The sequence below is a fragment of the Vigna angularis genome, chromosome 1, assembly GCF_016808095.1.
Source record: "Vigna angularis cultivar LongXiaoDou No.4 chromosome 1, ASM1680809v1, whole genome shotgun sequence".
Taxonomy (NCBI): Eukaryota; Viridiplantae; Streptophyta; class Magnoliopsida; order Fabales; family Fabaceae; genus Vigna; species Vigna angularis.
In genome coordinates, this window is record NC_068970.1 from 63,174,483 (window position 1) to 63,197,646 (window position 23,164).

At 34.3% G+C, this 23,164-nt stretch overlaps 2 protein-coding genes across 5 annotated transcripts; one reads left to right on the forward strand and one right to left on the reverse strand.

Moving 5' to 3' along the window:
• The first annotated feature begins 836 nt into the window (after window positions 1–836).
• On the forward strand, window positions 837–4,917 carry LOC108346243 (uncharacterized protein C3F10.06c). Of its 3 annotated transcripts, XM_017585263.2 has the most exons (7): window positions 838–1,207; window positions 1,289–1,410; window positions 1,681–2,344; window positions 2,600–2,700; window positions 2,793–2,901; window positions 3,635–3,694; window positions 4,384–4,917. In XM_017585263.2, the coding sequence occupies exons 1-7, from the start codon at window positions 916–918 to the stop codon at window positions 4,560–4,562; spliced, it is 1,527 nt and encodes a 508-aa protein (XP_017440752.1). In that variant the 5' UTR covers window positions 838–915; the 3' UTR covers window positions 4,563–4,917. The 3 variants fall into 3 exon arrangements, with proteins under 3 accessions (XP_017440754.1, XP_052734238.1, XP_017440752.1); XM_017585265.2 differs by lacking the exon at window positions 3,635–3,694 and having other exon boundaries at window positions 837–1,207; XM_052878278.1 differs by lacking the exons at window positions 2,600–2,700; window positions 2,793–2,901 and having other exon boundaries at window positions 837–1,207.
• Window positions 4,918–12,569: 7,652 nt separating this feature from the next.
• LOC108347481 (probable protein phosphatase 2C 6) lies at window positions 12,570–22,970 on the reverse strand. Of its 2 annotated transcripts, XM_017586752.2 has the most exons (5): window positions 22,159–22,970; window positions 18,875–19,162; window positions 18,281–18,386; window positions 12,862–13,222; window positions 12,570–12,746 (listed from the first exon to the last, which is right to left on the reverse strand). In XM_017586752.2, exons 1-4 carry the CDS (start codon window positions 22,615–22,617, stop codon window positions 12,900–12,902), a joined length of 1,176 nt encoding a protein of 391 aa, XP_017442241.1. In that variant the 5' UTR covers window positions 22,618–22,970; the 3' UTR covers window positions 12,570–12,746; window positions 12,862–12,899. The 2 variants fall into 2 exon arrangements, with proteins under 2 accessions (XP_017442241.1, XP_017442239.1); XM_017586750.2 differs by having other exon boundaries at window positions 12,570–13,222; window positions 22,159–22,966.
• Window positions 22,971–23,164: the final 194 nt, after the last annotated feature.

Here is a 23,164-nt window from a genome sequence, read left to right on the forward strand (position 1 = left end):
AATTATTAGAGAGAAGTGTATATAATCCGCAAATTGTTTATTTCCTTTTATTATTCTGCACGATTACGCGATCGGATTATAAAGATACTTTAACAAGCATATATTGGTTAAAATGATGTGAGAAAATGTATAAAAATATTTTGACAGTAATGGTTTAAACAATATTAAAAATCGCAATATAATTATGTGTATTTTCAGCTTTTACAAGTATTTGATAGCTTCTAATACAATTAAAAGAAATTAAGCGTAATTAAAAAAAAATATAGATAAAGTGTATTTAAAAATAATACTTCAAATCATCTAACAAGAAGTAGTGTTTCGAAGTAAGACTTTATTATTATCTTTTTAAATAATTGAAGTTATGTTTTAAAATATAATTTTAGTTCTTTATTTTTATTTTCAAAGGTAATTTTAAGTAAAATATTTTTAATTAAATTCAAATGAGATTTCTATTTTTAAAAAAGCTCATTTATAAATATATATTATAAATCATCTTTTAAAATACAACTTATGATGTGCTGATTCTTTAATTTTATTTGCAAATTGCCATTGTATACTTTGGAAACCTAATGAGACGATAAACACAGACAAGACTATAAACCTAATAAGATAAGTAGTATTTCTTTTTCCATTTGACAAAATGATTGGAAATTTCAGAATTCCAAATAAACTAGACGTATAAAATAAAATATAATTTTTTATTTTATTTTGGAAAGTTGATACGAAAATAAATAGGAGGAGAAGAAATTTGTGGGGTCCACAAAGTGAGGGCGTATGTTAACATCTAACGAAGTTCAAGTACATTTATGTTTCTTTAAATCTAACAGAAACAAACAACGTTAGATTGTGGGAACAGATCATAGATTAGATCATATATAGGAGATTACATAGGACAGAGAAAGAGAAAAAAGAGCTATGGAAGGGGAGGAAGGAGGTGCGAGGCTTAGCATTTACAAGGCGGCGAGAACCATAAAGCGAAGAGACAACAGTTTATACAACGCTCTCAGATCGATCTACCAAGACTCCATCTTTGTCTCTGAAATCTCTGTCCTATGGCCCCAGCTCCCTCTCCTCGCCAACCTCCGCTGTGGACTCTGGTATTCTCGAGCCTTCCACTCCACCTGCTATTTCAAATCCACCGACGGCCACACCAACAACTGCTCCTTCAGCACCGCTCGCCTCAACCTTCACGTCGCCCAACTGGCCGGTACTCTTCTTTCTCATTCCCAATTGTCAAAGACGTAAGCTTTCTGCGTTAACGCTCACCATTTTTCATCTGGGTAGGTAGGAAAGAAGGGAGGCTGCATCATCGTTGATTCCACTCGAAGAGGAAAGCGCTTCCCTGATAGCATGTCCAAAACTATACCCATTTGGACCTGTGTTTTCAATCGGGCCATCAGGGACTTTCGTGTGAGAAAATTTTCTTTTCATCGCTGAAATACATTGTTGGTTATTCATCTTGTTTTGGGGTTTCACTTTAGTCCTTGGTTTGATACGATTCACTTTGATTCTCTTTGTTTCTGATAGATTAAATTGGTTCACTTTTGATTCTCTTTGTTTCTGATAGATTAAATTGGTTCTTAACTGAAAGGACGAGGGACTGAAGTGTACTTTAGCAAATATTATTGCTTATGTTAATGTTTCAGTTATGTGATTGACTGCTTTGTCTTCATAAAATAGGACTCTAATGGTTGTGATGAAAGTGTTCGTGAATGGGATTGCTCCTTGCACCTTCCCCTGTGGGTTTCCCAAACAGAAAGAGCTTCCATTGAGAAGAGGTTAGAGGAATGGACTCTGTTACTGAAAGCAAGTGGGGCTGATATTGCATCCCTTGCTGCCTGCTTGAGGAAGCCCTTGCGCCCTCTCTGGATTTCGCAGAAAACTGTCATCTGGTTAAATGAAGTGCCTCACCATGAATCTTGGGATTTCACACCCATCATTCTTGTTTCAGCTTCTTCATCAGTTGGTGTGAGCCAACATGGTACTACCTCTGAGTTCAGCTGGAATTACATACCTGGTGCAGGAGATGATGAAGAAAGCTGGGCCAGGGGTTTATCACCTGTCCTTTTCTGGAAACATGTTTATGATCTTATAAACTCAGGTCCTGATGTGTGCAACCAGAAGGTTGCAGATATAGTTGAAAAGAGTAGAGTAAACCGTGCTTATAGAGGAGAAAGTGCACCACAGATTACAGTTAAGCCCCTTAAGTCATCCTCTCTTACACAGGAAGAACCATCAGTGACTTACGATGCTTCGATTGTTAAAACTGATGCCGAGTCTTCCCAAGATTCTGGATTTTCTTGGTTGGGGTCAACTAATTTGGCAGTTGGCACATCTCGAATGGGTATGCTTTAGTTAATTAATCAAGGCCACTTATAATCCTTTGTGCATTTCTTTTAATGATGACCGGTCCTGTTGAGTTTATGATCACAATTTTTGAAAACAAAGGTCTGTAAAATGGAAATACACTGTTAAACTTACAGTTCGGACATACTTTTGTTGCCTCTGCTTCTGATCAGCAATCACACATTGAGCATTGTTTTTAGATTCTTCTAAAATGTTTATGTGGCCGACTGTTCGGTGTCCATGTATGGTGCAGCTGCAGATGCTGCCAATGTAGATTGCATACTGAATTGTGATCAGGAGTCCTTCTCTGTCTGTCTTCCCAGTGCTGAATCGTATTTGCATCTACCAATGATGGTTAGTACGTAGTTGAAGGGAAACTTTTTATTTGGTTTTATTCTTGTGGAAATACTTACTCATTCCTACTCATCTTAATCTTTTATGGTCAGACTTCAAAGTTTGATAGATTTTCTTTATTGATCAATCTTCCTAAAGCGGTGAGCTTTGCAAAGTTCAATCTCAGCCAGGGAAAAAGACTTCTAGTTTGTTGTAATAATGGTAATGGCTCTGAAGTAGCCTCTGTCTACTTTCTGTATTTTATTAAGTGGACTAGGATTTGTTTGAAACCAAATGACATGTATTCATTCCTTCTGTGATGTTTATGATTTGAAAACAGTTCAATTTCCATTGATATAGCATTGTTTCTAGTTTATTTTTCTTTTCCTTTGTATATTTGATGAATGAATACCTGAACTCCCATTTCACTCTCCCACATATTTGTTTTGCTTACTGTTCACTCCCAATTTTGTATCCTTGTAGTCAATTCAACACCCCTTTCATGAATCTTCCTCTAGGATTCTTGGTATCTTGAATCTTCATTAGTAAAAATTCCTTTAAAGCCTATCATTACAACACTCATAGTATCTCATACTTAAGAAAATGTGGGAATCTCAATTCATGCTTTTACAAACTTCCATAAATTACACGTGTATCCTTTATATCTTTCAATTTTTGTACCTATTTCCTGTGTACCTTTTACTCATCCTATACTTGTGTATCTAAGATATTTTCCTGTGAACCAAGCTCCTTCATATGTACTTCTCAAGTGTTTGTTGTATGTTCAGAGTTACATTCATTGCCCTTTGAACTTGTATTATTGTATCTTTTTTTTTTTCTTTCTAACTTCATTTTGAATCTCTAAGGTGCCTTTCCTTAATCCTTTAAAATGATTATCATAGACCATTAAGTGATGTGTCAAACAAATAATATATAAAATTTCTTTGCTTTTCAGGGGAAGATATTAGTGTATGTGTTTGTTTAGCAATCTTAATGTCATTATTTGATGAAAAAGGTACGGATCTGTATATCTTTCACTTTGTTAGAAAACTTTAGTTAAGAAGCCCATATCTCACTTACTATATAATAAATGCATCAAAGTTATTGTTGCATATTCATCATATCATTTTTCAAGTATTATTGATGTAAAATTTATGTTTTTAAGACAATTTTGATACAGAGAGAGAGAGAGGAGGGTGGAGAGACATGTTCATATTTATTTACTGAATACTTAAAAACTGATTGTCAAATAGAGTAAGGGAATTATGTAGGAAACATTAAGCATAGGAAAGTTAAAACCAAAATGAATGATTACAGCATAATTGTACACTTAGAATAGTCTTTCCATTTTCTTTATCTCAAGATGAAAATATTCATGTAGTTTGAAACACAATAAGCGTCTGACTTTGAACAAATATAATACATTTTCACTTGTCTATGCTGCTATTGCATGTCCATCACTGTGTGTGAAGCTCAAAAGGTCATTAGGCTTAAATTGGTTGTAGGATGAGTAAGTTGGCATGATGTTCTATGCAATAGATGATAAGAGAGTAGATTTAATGAGTAAGAGTTAGATCTATGCTTGCAAATCCAGGCTCAAACTAAGTTTTCTGCATTCGTATTCTTGAATATTGTGAGTTTTGATGCTTTATAATAAGTCCATCACTAATCTTTGGTCCCTGTGTTTACATTTCTTTCTTCAAGGTAAGTTTGATGATGGGAAATCCTTCGAGGCAGCACAAGTCACTAAATGGGATATGAGGCGACGGCTTGTATATTTATGCAAGTTTGCAACAGATGCTCGGCCATCCAGAGGAAATTTGAGACAAGTTTTCAACTTTCTGATTGGTGGAAAATGCGATCACGAGGGAAGAGATGAGTAATTGGAATTGGAATTAATTGCACCTGACAAGTTTTCAACTTTCTGATTGGTGGAAAATGCCATCATGAGGGAAGAGATGAGTAATTGGAATTGGAATTAATTGCACATGATTGATTACCTTAAACTTTGAAACAATTCCAGAACCAGAACGCAGAGAATTGTTGTATGCCTAAGTTTATTTTAAATTGATAACTATCTTAATAATTCTTAGTTTCAGGCTCTGATCAGAAGTCCCAAATTCTGAAATGTCTGATTAGGTGATAGATTCTAGCAACATGGGCTAAACATTCAATAGTCCTTTAGGGAAATAATGGTTTATAATTAGTTTTATATTGGTGGACTTTTTAGTTATCAAATATTGATACATTATTTAACAACTGACTTTGTTGAATCAACACATTTCAAAATTCACCCTTTATTTTAAGCTATACAAATACAAAACATGTTATTCAATTCATACCTCAATTGAAAAATATTTTAAAGTTAAAATCAGCTTAACTATTAACAGACTCAATCAATTTAATATCTAAATTTTCATTCCTGAATAAAAATATGATAATATTTTATGCAAAATTTTAATCTCTGTAGTGTGAAATTGAAATATTTAGACAATATGATTTCACATAAATATTGTGAAAATATTAATAGAATGCGCAACTTAACAACTGAATTTATTAATGTCATTTACAAATAACAATATTGGGGAAAGATTTCCAAGATGACTACTTGCCTTGCTTTTCAATTTAGTTTGGTTGTGGAAACCGAATTTGCAAACAATGCAAGTTTGTATAACAGTTGAACCTTGTTATTAGTTGTAAATATTCATATACTTGTTGAACGACAAACATGCGCGTATGATCATAATGAAGTGGCGTCAAATCAGATTGTGAGAGTCAAATCAGATTGTGAGAGAGTGATGTTTCTTTTGGGCCATGCATTTTAACATGCCACCTACGTTACGTTTTTAGGTTGTGTTGTTTTGTAGTTGATTGAGAAAAGAATTGATGTTTTGAAGGCTTTTTAGTTTGTTTTTAGAGATGAGAAAGACACGGAAAGTGATGATGTGTGACATACACTTATGAGTTTTGCATCCCGTTATTGCAAAGAGATTTGCAATCGAATCTATTGTTTTTGTGTAAATATCTTTCACGTGTCTACTGTATTTTGGCATTGTTTTATTTTTTAAATGCATTACCATAGTTATTTTCACATAATTATTTGGAATTTTTGAAGAATACTAGACAGTGTGTGCATGGTTTATATTTGTGCTTTTCGTGGTTTGTAGTAAGAATTGTTAAGAAGTGGAGTCAAGTTTAACAACATAGGAAAAATTGAACAAGTAAGGGAAACTCGCTTTCAGTGTAAGAAGCTCGGTTTCAAGAATCCATATCAAGAGTTAATAGGATATGTGAAAACTTGGAACTGATTTCAAATTTGTGTTCTTTTGTTTGGAATTGATTCAGAGTTTTGGAATTTATTCTCTCGTGTTTGGAACTTATTCCAGAGCTTTGGTTTGTTCTTAAAGATGTATTGTGTTGCAGGAAGCGTTGGACAAGTTGTATGACGTGGTTTCAGAGCTGAATCAAAAGCCTCTGGTGATTGTTCGTGGTGGATGTGACTTCCCCGATAAAGGTGGTTGAGTGGTTCAATTTGCATGGATTTTGGTGGTTTGTGGTTAGGGGAGTTCATGTGCATGGTGAAAGTGATGATGTTGTGTAACACATGATGAAAGGGCAGAAGGGTCCAATGTTAATACAGCTCATCAAGGAGTGAGAAAGAGTTCTAGAAACAAAATAACAAACTCCAGGTTGGAGGATTTCTATTGGTGAAAAGCATAGTCGTATATTGGGGGTCGAGAGGGAAAAATGGGGGGTTGTGGGAAATTCTGTTTTGCCTTCTCTCTGCATAATTTCTTTTCTCTGATGTACCGCATCTCTCTCTGGACATTGCCTATGGCAGCTGTAGGATGATTCCTAAACTTTTCCGTTTCTAGAATAAAATTTATTCCAATATTCATTCCTTTTACTGGTGCAAAAATTATTTGAGTACTTTACTGCTATATCAGTACTGTGAATTTTGTGTACTGTTCCATTGGTGATTTTGGGTACTGTTACAATTGGTGCTTTCATTGCCCATGGCGGAGAATACTCGCCTCAAAGACCTCACGGCTGATGTCAAACGCATCCTCGACGTACTGGAGATCAGAGACCGTGAAAACGCCACAAGATTTGAAACTTTAGAGTCAGTTGTTGATGCCTTGTTGCAGCAGAAAACAGCAAACCCTGCTCCACCGTTTCAGGTGCGTAACGTCAAGTTGGATTTTCCATGCTTTGATGGCTCTGATGTCTTGCAATGGATATTCAAGGCAGAGCAATTCTTTTCATATTACAATACTCCTGATGATCATCGTTTAACGATTGCTGCCATACATCTGGACAAGGATGTAGTCCCATGGTTTCAAATGATGAACCGTCAAGATAACTTCCATTCCTGGGTTGCTTTTACTCGTGCGCTAGAATTGGAATTTGGTCCTTCTCCCTATGAGTGTTCTAGATCCAATTTATTTAAGTTGACCCAAACAAATTCTGTGCAGGAATATTATGTCAAATTCACTGCCCTGGCTAACCGTGTCCAAGGTGTCACCACTGAAGCCTTGTTAGATTGTTTTATTGGAGGGTTAAAATCGGATATTCGAAGGGATGTAATTGCTCAATCCCCTTCAACATTGATTCGCTCAGTTTCCTTAGCTAAATTGTATGAAGAAAAATACATGACCAAACCCAAACCATATCAACCTTATACAGCAGCCAAAACACTAATCGCAAACACTAGCCAGCCTATACACACACCAAACCATTAAATCCACAAATCTACCACCCTTGCTTCCAACTCCGATTACAGCTTCCACCACCATCTGAAATACCCATATCAAGCGAATCACCCCAGTTGAGATGCAACTGAGAAGGGAAAAAGGGCTCTGTTATACATGTGAGGAGAAATTTTCTCCTACCCATCGCTGTCCCAACAAGCAATACCTGTTTCTACAATGCCAAGACGTGGATGCTGCAGACTTACCACCCGAACCACCGGATATGGAGCAACAAGGTGAATTAAACTTGTTACAAGAACACCACCTATCTTATAATGCTTTAAAAGGAGCTTCTGGACTAGGTACAATGAAATTCCAAGGTTTAATTAATGGCATTACAGTTCAAGTTTTACTTGACAGTGGCTCGAGTGATAATTTTTTGCAGCCCAGAATCGCTCATTGTTTAAAGTTGCCCATTGAGCCAATCTTCAATTTTAAAGTTCTAGTTGGTAATGGCAATACTTTAGTTGCTGAACGATTGGTTAAAGACTTGGAAGTCCGAATTCAGGGTCACTTTTTGACATTGCCAATAATATTTACTACCTGTTACTGGAGTTGATTTAGTTTTGGGAGCTGCCTGGTTAGCCACTCTTGGACCTCATATTTCAGATTACAGCACTCTTACACTGAAATTTTATTTGGACAATCATTTTGTCACATTGCATGGGGAGCAAAACACTTTACCAGTACAAGCTCAGTTTCATCATCTCAAATGTATGACTCATACACATGCCATAACTGAGCTTTTTACATTATAATTCGAACAATTAGACGGTTTTCCAGAGCAACAGCTGCAATTACACCACGATGTCGACCCTGAATTGGTATTGTTATTGAATAAATATAAGGTGGTTTTTTTTGTTCCTTCGGGGCTGCCTCCTAGTAGGTCAAAGAACCATTCTATTCCCTTGTTACAAGGATCGGAACCAGTGAAAGTGAGACCATACAGGTATCCCCATAGCCAGAAACACCAAATTGAAATAATGGTCCAAGAGATGTTGAAGGAAAGACTTATTGTACCTAGCACTAGTCATTTTTCATCGCCAATTATTCTGGTTAAGAAGAAAGATGGAACTTGGTGCTTTTGTACTGATTATAGGGCATTGAATGCTATCACTATTAAGGATAGTTTTCCTATCCCAACCGTAGATGAACTCATCGATGAGTTACATGGAGCGCAATTTTTCTCTAAATTGGACTTGTGTTCGGGCTACCACCAGATTTTGGTAAAGGAAGAGGACAGATTCAAAACAGCTTTTAGAACCCACCAAGGTCATTATGAATGGGTTGTAATGCCATTTGGTCTCACCAATGCCCCTGCTACATTTCAGAGCTTGATGAATGACGTTTTCCAAGGCTTGTTGAGGAAATTTGTTCTTGTGTTTTTTGATGATATTCTAGTATACAGCTCTTCTTGGTCTGCTCATTTACTGCATCTTGAAGTTGTTTTGCAGAAACTTTAGCAACATCAACTCTTTGCCAAACTATCTAAATGCTCTTTTGGTCTTCAACAAGTGAACTATTTAGGCCACATTGTTTCCGGCTTAGGAGTGGCAATGGATACAAGCAAGATGCAAGCTGTGATGGATTGGCCATGTCCTAACACCTTGAAGCAGTTGCGCGGCTTTCTTGGCCTTACAGGCTATTATAGACGCTTCATAAAAAATTACGCAGTGGTGGCCGCCCCTCTCACCGATTTATTAAAAAAAGACAATTTTCAGTGGACACCGTCGGCTTATGCAGCTTTTGAGCAATTAAAATTGGCAATCACCCAAGCCCCTGTTTTAGCTATGCCCGATTTTTTGAAACCTTTTGTCTTAGAAACAGATGCCTCAGGAGTGGGAATCAGTGCAGTTCTCAGCCAAGAGCATCATCCGATTGCATTTTTCTCTAAGAAGCTTTCGGCTGCCATGCAAAAACAATCCACATACACTAGAGAATTTTTTGCTATCACAGAAGCCATTGCCAAGTTCCGTCATTACCTCCTGGGCCATAAATTTGTGATTCGAACAGATAAAAAAAGCTTAAAAAGCTTAACAGAGCAAGCTATTCAGACCCCATAACAACAAAAATGGCTGCACAAATTGCTGAGATATGATTTTACCATTGAATATAAGCCGGGGAAAGATAATATTGTTGCAGATTCTCTCTCTCGATCCTGTTTCATGGCGTGGTCTCAACCTAATTTCCAAATTCTGCATGCATTACGGGAAGCTGTTTCTCAGGATCCTTATCTTAAGGGTGTTCTAGACTTGTGTTTGCTAAATCAGCCTCCTCACCCTCATTATTCAGTGCATGATAATTTACTCTTCTGGAAGGGTCGTTTAGTTATTCCTCGATCTCATGCTTTGATCCAACAGATTTTACATGAGTTTCATAGCTCATTGATGATAGGGCATGCTGGTTTTACAAGAACTTTGGCTAGAATTGCAGCTCAATTTTATTGGAAGGGTATGAACAAAGATGTACAATAGTTTGTTCAAAATTGCTTGATTTGCCAACAAGCAAAAATGTCTCACACTCTCCCTACTGGTCTGTTACAACCACTCTCCATTCCAGAGCAAATTTGGGAAGACATTGCTATGGATTTCATCACGGGCCTCCCTTCTTCAACTAGCTTTACGGTCATCTTGGTAGTTGTTGACATATTATCTAAATATGGCCATTTTTCCCCTTTAAAGGCTGATTACTCTAGTAAATCAGTTGTAGAAATTTTTGTTAAATCAGTGGTAAAACTACATGGCATTCCTAAGACTATTATTTCGGATAGGGACAAAGTTTTTCTGAGTCATTTTTGGCAGCAGTTATTCAAATTAAGTGGTACTTCTTTGAACATGTCCATTGCATACCATCCACAGTCCGATGGCCAATCTGAATCCTTAAACAAATGTTTGAAAATGTATTTGAGGTGTTTCACTTATGAATCTCCTAAAGATTGGGCAAAGTTGTTGCCTTGGGCTGAGTATTGGTATAACACTTCCTATCACCATAGTTGTGGAATGACCCCCTTTAAGATCGTGTATGGAAGAGATCCTCCTGCCTTGGTGAAATACAACCTTAATCCACATGATTCTCTTTCAGTTCAAGAACAATTACTGCAACGAGATGTAACAATCAACAAATTGAAAGTTAATCTCCACAAAGCTCAACAATACATGAAGAAAGAGGCTGACAAGAAAAGGAGGTTCATGGAATTCCAAATTGGTGACTTGGTCTTGGTTAAACTGCAGCCCTATAGACAACACTCTGTAGCTCTTCGGAAAAATCATAAGCTGAGTATGAGATTTTTTGGTCCTTTCCCTGTTATTCAAAGAATTAGCCAGGTTGCTTACAAATTGTTGCTACCCCCAACCACTAAAATCCATCCAGTATTCCATTGCTCCCAGTTGAAACCTTGTAGAGGGGATCATTCTCAGCCTTATGTGCCTCTACCTACTACTTCCAATGAATTGCCACCAGTTATTCACCCTGTTGCCATTTTAAAATCCAGGGTCCTATTACGAGGCTTGAACCAAGTTCCACAATATTTGGTGCAATGGGAGGGATTAGATGTTGATAACGTCACTTGGGAGGATCAAAGAACCCTGCAGCAAGCTTTCCCGAATCTCAACCTTGAGGACAAGGTTGGTCTTAATGGGGGTGGAATTGTAACACATGATGAAAGGGCAGAAGGGTCCAATGTTAATACAGCTCATCAAGGAGTGAGAAAGAGTTCTAGAAACAAAATAACAAACTCCAGGCTGGAGGATTTCTATTGGTGAAAAGCATAGTCGTATATTGGGGGTCGAGAGGAAAAAAGAGGGGGTTGTGGGAAATTCTGTTTTGCCTTCTCTCTGTATAATTTCTTTTCTCTGATGTACCGCATCTCTCTCTCTGGACATTGTCTATGATAGCTATAGAATGATTCTTAAACTTTTCCGTTTCTAGAATAAAATTTATTCTAATATTCATTCCTTTTACTGGTGCAAAAATTATTTGAGTATTTTACTGTTATATCAGTACTGTGAATTTTGTGTACTATTCCATTGGTGATTTTGGGTACTGTTACATGTTGCCATGTGTTTTGTTTGATAATTTTTTTTTGATATTATTATGATTTGAATTTTATTCCGTGTTGCAGGTGATACTTTGTAGAAGGAGGTGTTGTACCTTTTATTTGGTGATGCAAAATGAGTTCTTCAAGGTTTGTATACAGAGATCAATTATACAAGTTTATCCATGGAATGTATCAGTGTGTATGTACATTGATTTGTATGAGTGACAAATTTTTTTAAAATATTATAAATATGTATTATATATATCTTAGTTTATACAAATTTTAGATGAATTACATAATAAATTTATCTCGATTATATTTATTATAATTCATCTTATTAATTGAGTTACAATAATCTTTAATTATTTTAAATGTTAATATTGAAAATCAAAATATTTATTTTTTTAATACTAAATATATTGTATTCTTTATTTATTTTAATTAATACTTTTTTAAAAAAAATTATTCATTAAAAAAATCTAAAATAATTTTAATTTATTTTATATTTCTTTTAACATCAAGGACAATTTGATAAGTTACCTTTTAATTTATCACATCAATCAAATCTCTCATAAACTTTTACAAACTTTATTTTCAAATCAATTTTACCATCACCTTCAAATCTTTTAAAAAAAACACAAACTTTACATTCAAATCTATCTCCCATAATTAAAAAAAAAAAACACAACCTTAAACATTAATATGTAATTAAAATAAGACATTCTTCAATCCTTTGGTTTCCTCTAACATATATTTGCAAAAGTATCTCTTTGAGTAATTTTTTCATTGAAGTGCATTGAAATTTATGCTTCTTGTTTCAAGGAACAGCCTAAATAGACAATTTTCTTATTCCAACTTCAACTATGTCTAAATATTTAATGACATGTGAACAAAAAAGGTAGGACATAGACTAAAATTAAATAATTATCTCTTATTATTATAGTAATTTTTGTTTCACTGTTTTAAAATTAGACATGGTAGCAAGAGTATTACTTCATTAGACTAATTTCATTCTATGTTTTCAAATCAAATAGAAGATGGTGAGAATATTGAATGCAATGAAATGGAATAAAGTTCACCATATTTTATTCCATTTCTTTCACTAAAAGAAATTCAAACAATACAATTGATGGCTTTTCATTCTGTTATCCACATAATCGTTCAGGAATCAGGAGCAAATGGAAAAGGAAAAATAGTACTGATCTATATACTTCATTAGAACAAGCCAGCCCTGCTAGTTGTGACCCGTCATGAAGCAGATTCTTTTTTCCCAATCAACTCTGTACAGCAGGTTAGGAGAAAGACACAAGGTGAAGTGATACCAAGTACCAAGGAGGTCATATGAAAAATAGAAAAAAAAGGTTTGTTTATAGATCAACTCTACAACTTCATTACCGTCTTTGTCCTTCTCAAGATTGAAGAGAATCAGATTCTTAGGAAATTAAAGCAGGCCTTTGCTGACGTTTTCTCTTGGATTTCAGATCAACAACTATGATTGAAATGTTATCTTTACTATTTCTACCATATGCAATTTCAGTCAGGCTGTCGGCAACAGCTTGTGCAGGAGACGGTTCCTCCACTGACAAGGATCTGCGTCGTCTTCTAAGAATGTGGCGTGCCACTTCTCCAACCTCTTCATTGCTCATTACATCCCAGAGTCCGTCGCTTGCCAAAATTAAGCACTCATCCTCGTCTGTCCTAGCTGTGAAAGTTATCTCAGGCACGGGAATAATCCATGGTCTCAAATACCGATCACCTGAAACATCATCGTTAAGCAGGTCAGATACAGGACAAGTCATAGACTTGTTTTCAAGATGTCCAAATACTAGCTCAATTTGGAAGACTGTCCATATAGTTTCTGTAACTGAATAGCCCCAAAAGAAAAGAACAAACCCAAATTTTGCACTAGATGCTGTTAAAAACATGCAGCCTTGAAAATCCGGTGCTATACATACCACAAACACAATACCTTTCTTCCAGATGATCTGAATCTTATTGCTGAAAACTTTTCTTGAATTAACTGAACAGTTAAATAGCTTCTGCTAAAATTTCTGGAGAACCATCAACTAGAAATTTCTACGTACTCTGGGATTTTTAGTAATATCGAAAGAGAAAATAACCGTACATTATTATTAGATTAGAAGAAAAATAGGTTTGTAAGATGAAGTAGATAAATAGGTCGATCTTGTAACTCTCTAGGACTGTGAGAATACAACTTAAACCAAAGCGACCCATCTAGACTTGGGTTTACTTACATCTTGGCCCCTATAAGGAATCATGCTTCATGCAGATTAGGACTAGAAAAAACTGTAGGCTCGTATGCCTACAACTTTTTTGCCTTTTGCTATTTAACCTTCTCTTCCCCTTGTTATTTTTTATTACCAAGATATCTTCTGTATAAAAATAATAAAACCCTATTTTTGTATCATCCTCATTACACTTTAAACCTTATTTTTGCACTCTTCGCCTTCATTGTTCTTTTGATCCCTGTACTCTTATCCTGATTATTCTTTAAATACGTGCATCACATCTCCTTATTTGGTAAACTCTTTACATCTATTTTCTCCTCTCTCTTTTATTCTCTGTAAAAAATATCATAATTTTATTTACATCGAAAGTAACTTTTTGGAAAATATATACCTATTCAAAGTAATTTATAAAACTATAAGCCAAAATCCATAATAATTTTTTAGAATAGATAGATACATATTTCTATAATGTAATTTATGGAAGGTAAGATAAGGTCTGGAGAAAAAAATGGACAATGACAACTTACCCGGAAGAAAAAGGTGTTCAACGAATAAAGGTATTGAAACAAGGAACCATGTTTATGAAAGAGGGAGGATATAAAAGAACGAAGAAGAATAACAGCATTTCAAGAAGAAGTATGATATGATAACAAAATTTCAAGAAGAACTATATGATAATAATTTTTTTTACACTAGATTATGTCTCACTATTTTATTGGTATGTATATTTGAAATGGACTAATCACAAGCTATCATATAAGTGTTATTTATAAAAAAAATTGTTAAAAGAACATTTTCCTTTCAAGAAAACAAGGATCACTTAATAAAAATGTTTATGTAAATTTATGGAGTATGATATATTAAAAAATTCTTTTAATAATATTTTGAGAATAGATTATGTGTCACTATTTTATTAGTATATATATTTGAAATGGATCAATCACAAACAAACTGGAATGTATACGGTTGTAAAAAGTTGTTAAAAAAACTTTTTCCTAAATTTATATACCAAATTAAGGGTGGAAGGGAGCTACTTAACAAATTAAAATGTGAAATTAGAAAAAGACTTATTTTTCTGGATCCGTCTACGTTAGAATTTTTAATTAAATTTTTGTTAAGAAAGTTGTTTTATTGTATAGTTAAAATATTTTCTTTTAAGTATCATGTCTTTTATTTTTATCATCTTGTCTCCTGTTTACCAATTAACTTATTCTTTTTTTTATAATCTTTTTTAATTTATTCGTCAATTTACATTTTTTTTATAATAATGAGTTTACCAAAAAATAAAAAAAGATTTAAGATGAAAGAGATGAGTCATTCCATTGATAAAAAAAAATCAAATAACAAATTACATAAAGAAAAGTAAAAAATATTAAGTCAATAGAACAAAATTATTAAGAGTCTTGAATATAAATATATATTTGCAAATTTCTATTGTTTTATCATATCATATTCATATTCATATTCATATATATATATATATATATATATATATATATATATATATATATATCCTATAAACTTAATTAAATATGTTTTTAATCTCTTAATTTTCATTAAAAGTTTAAATTAATTTTTTTTTGAAATTTTGATCTAATTTAGTTTTTTTAACTAAGTTTTATTAAATTATTTAATATTCAAATTTTATAATAACATTAAAATTATTTACACCAAAATAATATTTGAAATACACTTGAATATCAAATAAATTTAATAAAATTTATTTAAAAGAACTCAATTCATATATTTTTAAAATTAAAATACTAAATTAAATCAAAATTAGAAAAAAAGAGAGACTAATTCTACTTTTTAGTTAAAGTTGAGGAAACAAATGGTTAACCCTTAGATATAAAACTACCTTTGTGAGGTCCAACTTAGCCCCTCTACCTAGCCTTACCTCCAACTCACTCTCATTTTTAGCAACTAACAATAATAGGGTTTTGTCACTCCTCTGGCTATATCTTTCTCTTAAATTCTATCCCCTAAGTCAATATATCTCTTCTTAACATCTTTTAACTGCTCATGCTGGTGTCAAAAAACCTAAAAGTGTAAACTATAAAATTTAAAGCAAAAGTTTGACAAAATTCAGCCAGAACTTAACAAAACTTAAGTAGGATTGCCGGACTTTTTCTCTATCCAAAAGTCAAACATAATGACGACTCAATTCATTCTATTAACAAAATTTCCAAGTCCCAACTGCTCAGGAATTGTGAAAATAATTTCAGACTAACAAATTGCAGTATAGCTAGAATTTGTCCCATTCAAGAAAGTGATAATAATGGTTAGCTATTCACTGCAGGCAAGCTTCTTGGTGTCTAACTTCCAAAACTACATTTACTTTTCGTAAGAATAATTTCTATAAAATTACTTCCTAAGTAATATACCAAAAGTTATAGGGAGTTTTTCAAATTAGTGAAACTTATTTATACCATAATTCAAGGGAGTTGAGAAATACTATAATATATTATTGTTGATAATTGAGAGATCCTCCTCTGTGAAAGGACCATCTATAATGCAAGAATTTTTTCTCTTCTAAATCATAAAATGTTGCTATAATCAGAACAGAAATATATGCAGAGAAATTTGATCAAGCATATAAAACTTGAACCAACGTGTATGAATGGTGGTGGAGAAAAATTCAAGCGTCACACCAAAAGGTTAAGTTGTATTCTTATGGAGTTCAAGCCACAAGAAGCCAGAGGCGGGAATAATCTACCTTGATTTGATTAAATTGAAGAAGAGGGAAGACAATAATAAAATGATAATGGATTCAAACGATAGGAATTGTATTTCTAATTAAAGAGGAAAATATTATGTAAATGTTGCATTTGGATATTTAATTTAATAGCATTCTTCCATATTATCCCTCATGGTAGACTTTTTTCATCGAAGGTAAAGCCTTTTTGGTATGGTAAAGATGGAAAACCACATCACAAACTTTTGATATGTCTCTAACCCTTGTTTAAGCACCTAAGTTAGGCATAATTGGAATGATAAATCAATTCAATGTTAGTATGTGTAAATTTAACAGATGAAGCATGCCTGTTGTCCGGTCCTCGTTTATTTTGCAAGAAAAGTTATTCAAGAGAAAAACAAATGTTGCTTAAGATACAACCAAGAAATTGTGACAAAATTGATAACATAACATGAGCAGTGAAGGTTTGGAAATCCTTCGTAAGTTTGATTAGCAAATAAACAATGTAGAATATCCTTCCATATATGAATAGAAGACGAAGAAACCAAATTATGGATGTTGGACTTTTAAACGTTTGCTCAACATTCAAAATGTCCCTTAGTGGTACCTAATATTTCTAGGAAGGTATGTGAATGATGAAAAATCAAGTTCCACAAACATTTAAAGTGTGTGTATCGATCATTGATCAAATTCACTCTTAGTAAGTTATTGTAGGAATATTTTATTAAGGTTAATTTATGATTAAACCTCAAAATAAGAACTTTAAAATTAAAATAGAAAATGTTAGTCAGTTTTTATTTCTTTTAATTAAAAGAGACAACCCAAAAAATTTGAGAGACTAATGAGAGAAATAAAAGAAAAAGGAAATTTTTACATAACACCCAAAAGTTTTACTACCTCAATAATATACCTAATAAAAAATAATATTTTTTAACTTTGTAGTTGATTCCTTTTAAATTATTTTATATTTTAAAATAAAAATATGATATGATAGATTTTTGGATAGAAGTTTATTAGGATATAGAGTGTTTGTCTATTACCACCCTACAAAAGAAGAAAGAAAAGAGACACAGTCCATGTGAAGCGAGAGAACAAGATAATTTAGACAGAGACGAGAAATCAATTACTTTAAAACAAAAAAAAAAAATCTTTCTCCTATCTTTAAAAAAAAATAAAAAACTTATTTTTCAATTACTCTATAAAAGTTAAGCTGCCAAAATTTTAAGAACTTTAAAAAAAAAAGTGTTTGACCAATTTTTAAGAAAAGGAAGCAAACAAACTTGGAAAAATTACACTCAAACATAGCATAAAGTTGACACCTAACTCATTTAATTCTATCACACAAGCACCTCTCTTTGTGTTCATCTATAACTTACGGTTTACATGGCTTTTATTTCCTTCTGCATGGATAAATTTTCCCCCTCTCATTACTTAGCAACTTCGTCCTCTTACTGTGTTATCTCACGAGTCACGACACTCATCCTCGGACTCATTTTCAAGTATCAAAACAGAGGAAGGTTTTTAACTCAAACTCAGATTCCTTATCTTAACCTGCATTCTCCCACTGTCTCGTTATCGAAACTAATGCAATAAGCTTCGGTGTCTGCGCATTTTGTTTTGTTTCTTTGAGTAACTTATTTATAGTGACACCAGCAAGAAAATGACCCTCTTACAGGAGTATAGATAATTACAATAATCCCTAATTACTAGACGATTAAAATCAAAATACTAGACAGTTATAGCCGTTTGCATTTTTTATTTTTCCATAGCAGAGACATAATAACTTTGTCCCTTTATTAATGGTTCAGAAAGAAGAAAAACTTTCGCAAATTCTTAACCTAAGATTGGGTATGAAGATAAATCAAGGTACCTATGGCCCTGGACATGGCAAGAACACCAAACACCCTAGCTCCATTCCAGTTTATGACTTTTCCTCCTTCTCCTTCAATTCTCAAGAGTTCATCTTGTCTATCCGGCTGTACAAACAAGGACAATGGTATCTCAATTCCGTTAATGATATAAGCATAGGGGAGTAAAAGTTACCTTCACTAACATAACTAAATCAATAAATTATAATGTTATAAAGTTATATAAATAAAATCAAACTATACAATTTTTGAAGTTTTTTTTTAGAGTTACCCTCCTTACATCCGACCCTGATTTCGTTGAGTACATGACTGCATGGGCGAGTTTTCTCTTTTTTATTCCCTTCTCCCGAATTATTAAGAATTTCAAAAGCAGCAGAGGTCAGTGCTTTTATCTTTTTTATTATTGTAATTGTTGTCAATAAATTTATGGTCTTTACATACACATGGAAACTAAAGAACGACAGAGAAAAATATCCGGCCTACTTTAATAAACTGGAAGTACATATAATTTTCCATTCAAGAAACCTAAAACGGAACGCATGATCACATGATCGGAGTTATATTATCAAGATAAGTGGGTTATGACTAGACCTGACCTTTTGATCCACTGACAAGGGGATAGTTTGTGTCCTGCGGCAAAGAACTACCCTTGAGTCGCCGCAGTTGGATGCAATAATTTGGCAACCAGTTAGAACCACCACAGATGCAGTAGATCCTACCATTTCAGGTGCAACTTCGTCCGATAGGATTTCATTGTCAGTCCTCTCAAAACTGTTAGCAAATACGGTTTCCCATCTTCTCTGCCACTCAGCCCCACCTGCCATTTCTCGGTTCCACTCCTCTGCTATAACATCGTGCATCCGCTTAGCACAGAACTTAGCCACCTAGGAGTATTAAATTACCACAACAGTTAGGAGAATGGTAAAAATTTCATGATGTACTCCATCCTGTTTATATGGTGTTTATTTAACCAAATCACACGAATCAATAAAAGTAAAATTAGATAATCTATTTCTTTTTGAAAAATTTATGACAACACTCAAAGTTTATCCTTATTTAAAACACCAAATTTTAATGTTAGTTGTAGAGTAATTAGTTGATTAAAGTCAAGAAGGGAAACAAGGTGACGACTTCAACAAATTGTGTGGAGTCTTCTTTTAAGGACTGACAAATATTTCTTGAATGGATCTTATCGTATTAACTTCATCAGGATGGCCAGATACATTGGGCGAATGCATATGACTAGAATCAAAGATCGGTACAGTTTAGATAAAAAAAAAAAGAAACAATAGCCATCAAGGGGAAATTTTCGACGAGTTTTAACACTAAAATATTATCCATCTACAATGAGCTCCAGGCTTCGCAGTTTGGACAGGTATTTCTCCTCCCTTGTACAAGGAGAAGGACGTTCAGATTCAGTTGCCCTTCTTAATCCATCTTTGATATCATAATTCTGAAATAGATAGTTGTAGTCAAGGAAATATACTCAATTTAATACGCCAAAATAATAGGTATCAATGTCATAATTAATATCATGAATTTTATACAATGCAAAATATTCACCCAATCTACATGGTAAGCTGTTCAATAAGAAAAATAAAATAGACTCGTTTTTTTGCTGATACAAAAATATAAATAAAATAAAAACTCTCATTTAATCATCCTGTAACAAATACCGAGTCTAATCAGGCATTTTCATGAGAACTTCATTCATCCATAGAACTATTTTTGCTTAAATGTACGAGAACAAGAACGGCGAGACTACCACTAAATGTTTTTCTCATTTTCTGGTGAATTAAACTCTTGCACCAACGGTATATTATGCGCTCCACATTTTTTTCCCACACAACTCACCTAGAAATTCTGTTGCACATACACTTCAAATGCAAATCAAAGATATAGCTATCGCGCAGAATAACAAAGAATGAAACTCGGGAAGAGGCTTTCCGCCACTCAGAATTGGAAAGGGATAAAATGGGTACAGTAAAATGACAAATTGCTGATAGTTCAATAGTTACTTAAAGCTCTAATGAAACAGTGGAAATTCGCCAGGTATCCTTACTAAAAAAGTTCGGGACCCAGACATTTTCGACGTCTGAATTGTAGATACAAATTTCGTTTTGTCCGAGGGATGAAATAGATGGATAAACAAATGGGAAACCAAACTTCCAAGGTTTATCTAGAAGGGTGATATTTTTTTCATACCTTCTGTCTACGCCATTTTCACTCCACTTGCATATTTAAAGGCCATTCTTAAACCCCAGTTACAATGATTGGTTTCTACTTATGTAACTAAACATCACTAAAAGTACTGCTGAAATAACAATATCCTGCTGAAAAAGAATCCTAAAATTTAAAATCAAAATTGTTAAACAAGGCATGAATCTTATCTGTTGTGGAGTGTGTAGAGCATAATCTTTGTACGAGAGAGAGTTCCACATAAACTATAGGTGTTGTTCGGTACCCGATATACAGGGAAATTTGTTTTATATATTCAAAGAATAATGTCTGTAACAGTTGAGATTTAATCTATGACATAGAGATGAGCAATGCTATGCAATTTATTATAATGTATTAAAAATTGGTATTCAAAAAACATAGGAAACTTTTTCTAGAATGAAACAGACTAACCAAAGCCATCATCGGTCGGCCCCACAATATAACATGCCAAAAGTAGTGCAAAGGAGCATAATTAGTATAGGTCCCACTTCGTCACACATGAACAATACACCTTTTCTTTAGACAAAAAGCTCATCCTTCTATCCAGGTGGCCACCCAACAGTAGCACGTCCTAATCATTATATTTCTTTTCACAGGAAATAAATAAATAATCAACGTATAATTGTATCAAGAAAGAATTTTTAAATACAATCTTTGAAATAAAGGTGGGTAAAAAACATAATTAAGTATTGTCAATATATTCTGTTAGATTAAATAAATAATATACATAAATAATATTATGCACAAAAAAATGTCATCACCTAATTATAAATCGTGACTTTTATAATAATTATCTTAAGAATTATACAAAAATAATTTCTTATTAGTTGGCAAAATTGAATCTGTATAAATAAACTGCTCCAAAAGTATTTATAAAAACAACAAAAGATGAAAAAAATCATAAACTAACATAATATAAAAACTTTTATAAATTGATTCAAGTTTTTGTAGTGTTAATGAAAAAGTCATAAACACAATAAAATAAAATCAAGCTTGAGAAGAATTTCTGATTTATTTCAAATCGAGCTGTTTTTCTTCGAGCTAGACTCATCTCTGAAACCTTTCGTCTTGCCACAAGATGATGATTTGTCTGTGATAGAAACCACGTCAGATCTCAGTCACACAAATCAATCCCCATTCCCAATTAGTACAAGTATCCATCCTAGAAAAGAAAAGGCCCACGCCCCTATTATGCACGATCGCATTTACACGTGTCACAGCAGAATGAAAAGCACCGTGAATTTATCTCTCTTTGTAAGGACCACTCTGCCTATGAACCTACAACACGTGGCCTTTCTGAGCAACACACCCACCAACCACATTCCCAGTTTAAACTTAGCGAGCACAATAATTCCGATATCATTTTTTATTTATTTACAGAAAATAATAGTAGTAAAATAAACATAGATAATAATCAACCAGATAAATTACAATTGAAAAAGATAATAAGTAAATATTAATCAGAACGCCACACTCCCTCCCTGCGCAGTCACCACAACCACCAAAAACTCTTTCAAACTTAAAAAAAAAAAAAATATATATATATATATACATACATATATATATATATATATATATATAAATGAAAACATAAATTTTGCAAAAAATAAATAATTATTAGAAAATGGACGAAGGCGAAGAAGAAGAAGGTGTACCGAACCTGTGAGCCACCATGGCCGTCGTAAACGCCGAAGAAATGAACGGGAGAGATCTCGCCGGAGGATCTGGAGCCGGGAGCGGTACAACCGCCGAAGTGATCGCACGTGCGAGACATGAATCCGGGAATAACTGCCACAGCGTCCTCCATCTCTTTCCTTCTTCCAATCACTGAAGTGTGACCCCAACTCACTCCCTTGTTACTCCTTCCGATGCACTTCTCCCTCACCGCCGGTGTCTCGCAGTCACTGAGCCCCGCGCGATGCAGCGGAGGCGGCGAGAGTACCGCCTCGGTGACTGCGGAAGGAGGAATCTCGCCGGAGCCACTACTGATGGAGGAAATGTCGCCGGAGCTGTTGAGGTTCCGGAAATCTTCGGTTCTGAGTGTGGAGGAAATGACGGAGCCAGAACTGGTGGACGCGAACTCCAAGTCGAGTCGTTCGAGTAGGTCGTCCTCCTCCATAGCTCAACGGTGTCGTAATTGAGAGAGGGAACGGGAAGAAAAGGAAGCGAAGAGGTGATAAAAGGAGGTGAAAGGAGAGACGAGAAAGTGACACGTGTGAAGAAATTGTAAGTTTTGTTGATGGCGCACGCATCTATTGTGAATTGTGAGTGGGGAAAGAAAAGAAAGAAAGGAAAAGGGAGAGAGACACCAACTGTTTGTAAATTGTAGTCGTACTCACCTGCCTTATGGTGTGTCTCCACCTGTCCCTCCATTGATCTTCCTTCCACACGTTTCTTTTCCTTATCACGCATCTTTCTAATCCTCTGCTTCACGCAACCCTGCACCCGCTTTCATCCTGTTCTCTCTGCTCATCCTACGAATCGTGATAAAACCCTTTTCAAAGTACCACGCAGACCTCCCTGCACTGGATTGCTCCCTTGCGTGTGTGACGTGTGAGGAACCTATGTACGTAAGCAACGGTACTCTGTCTTTAATTAGAGTAACGCCAGGTGGCATCAAGGCTTACTTTGGGGACCTACTCGTTTGGTAAAATTTGACGTGCGAG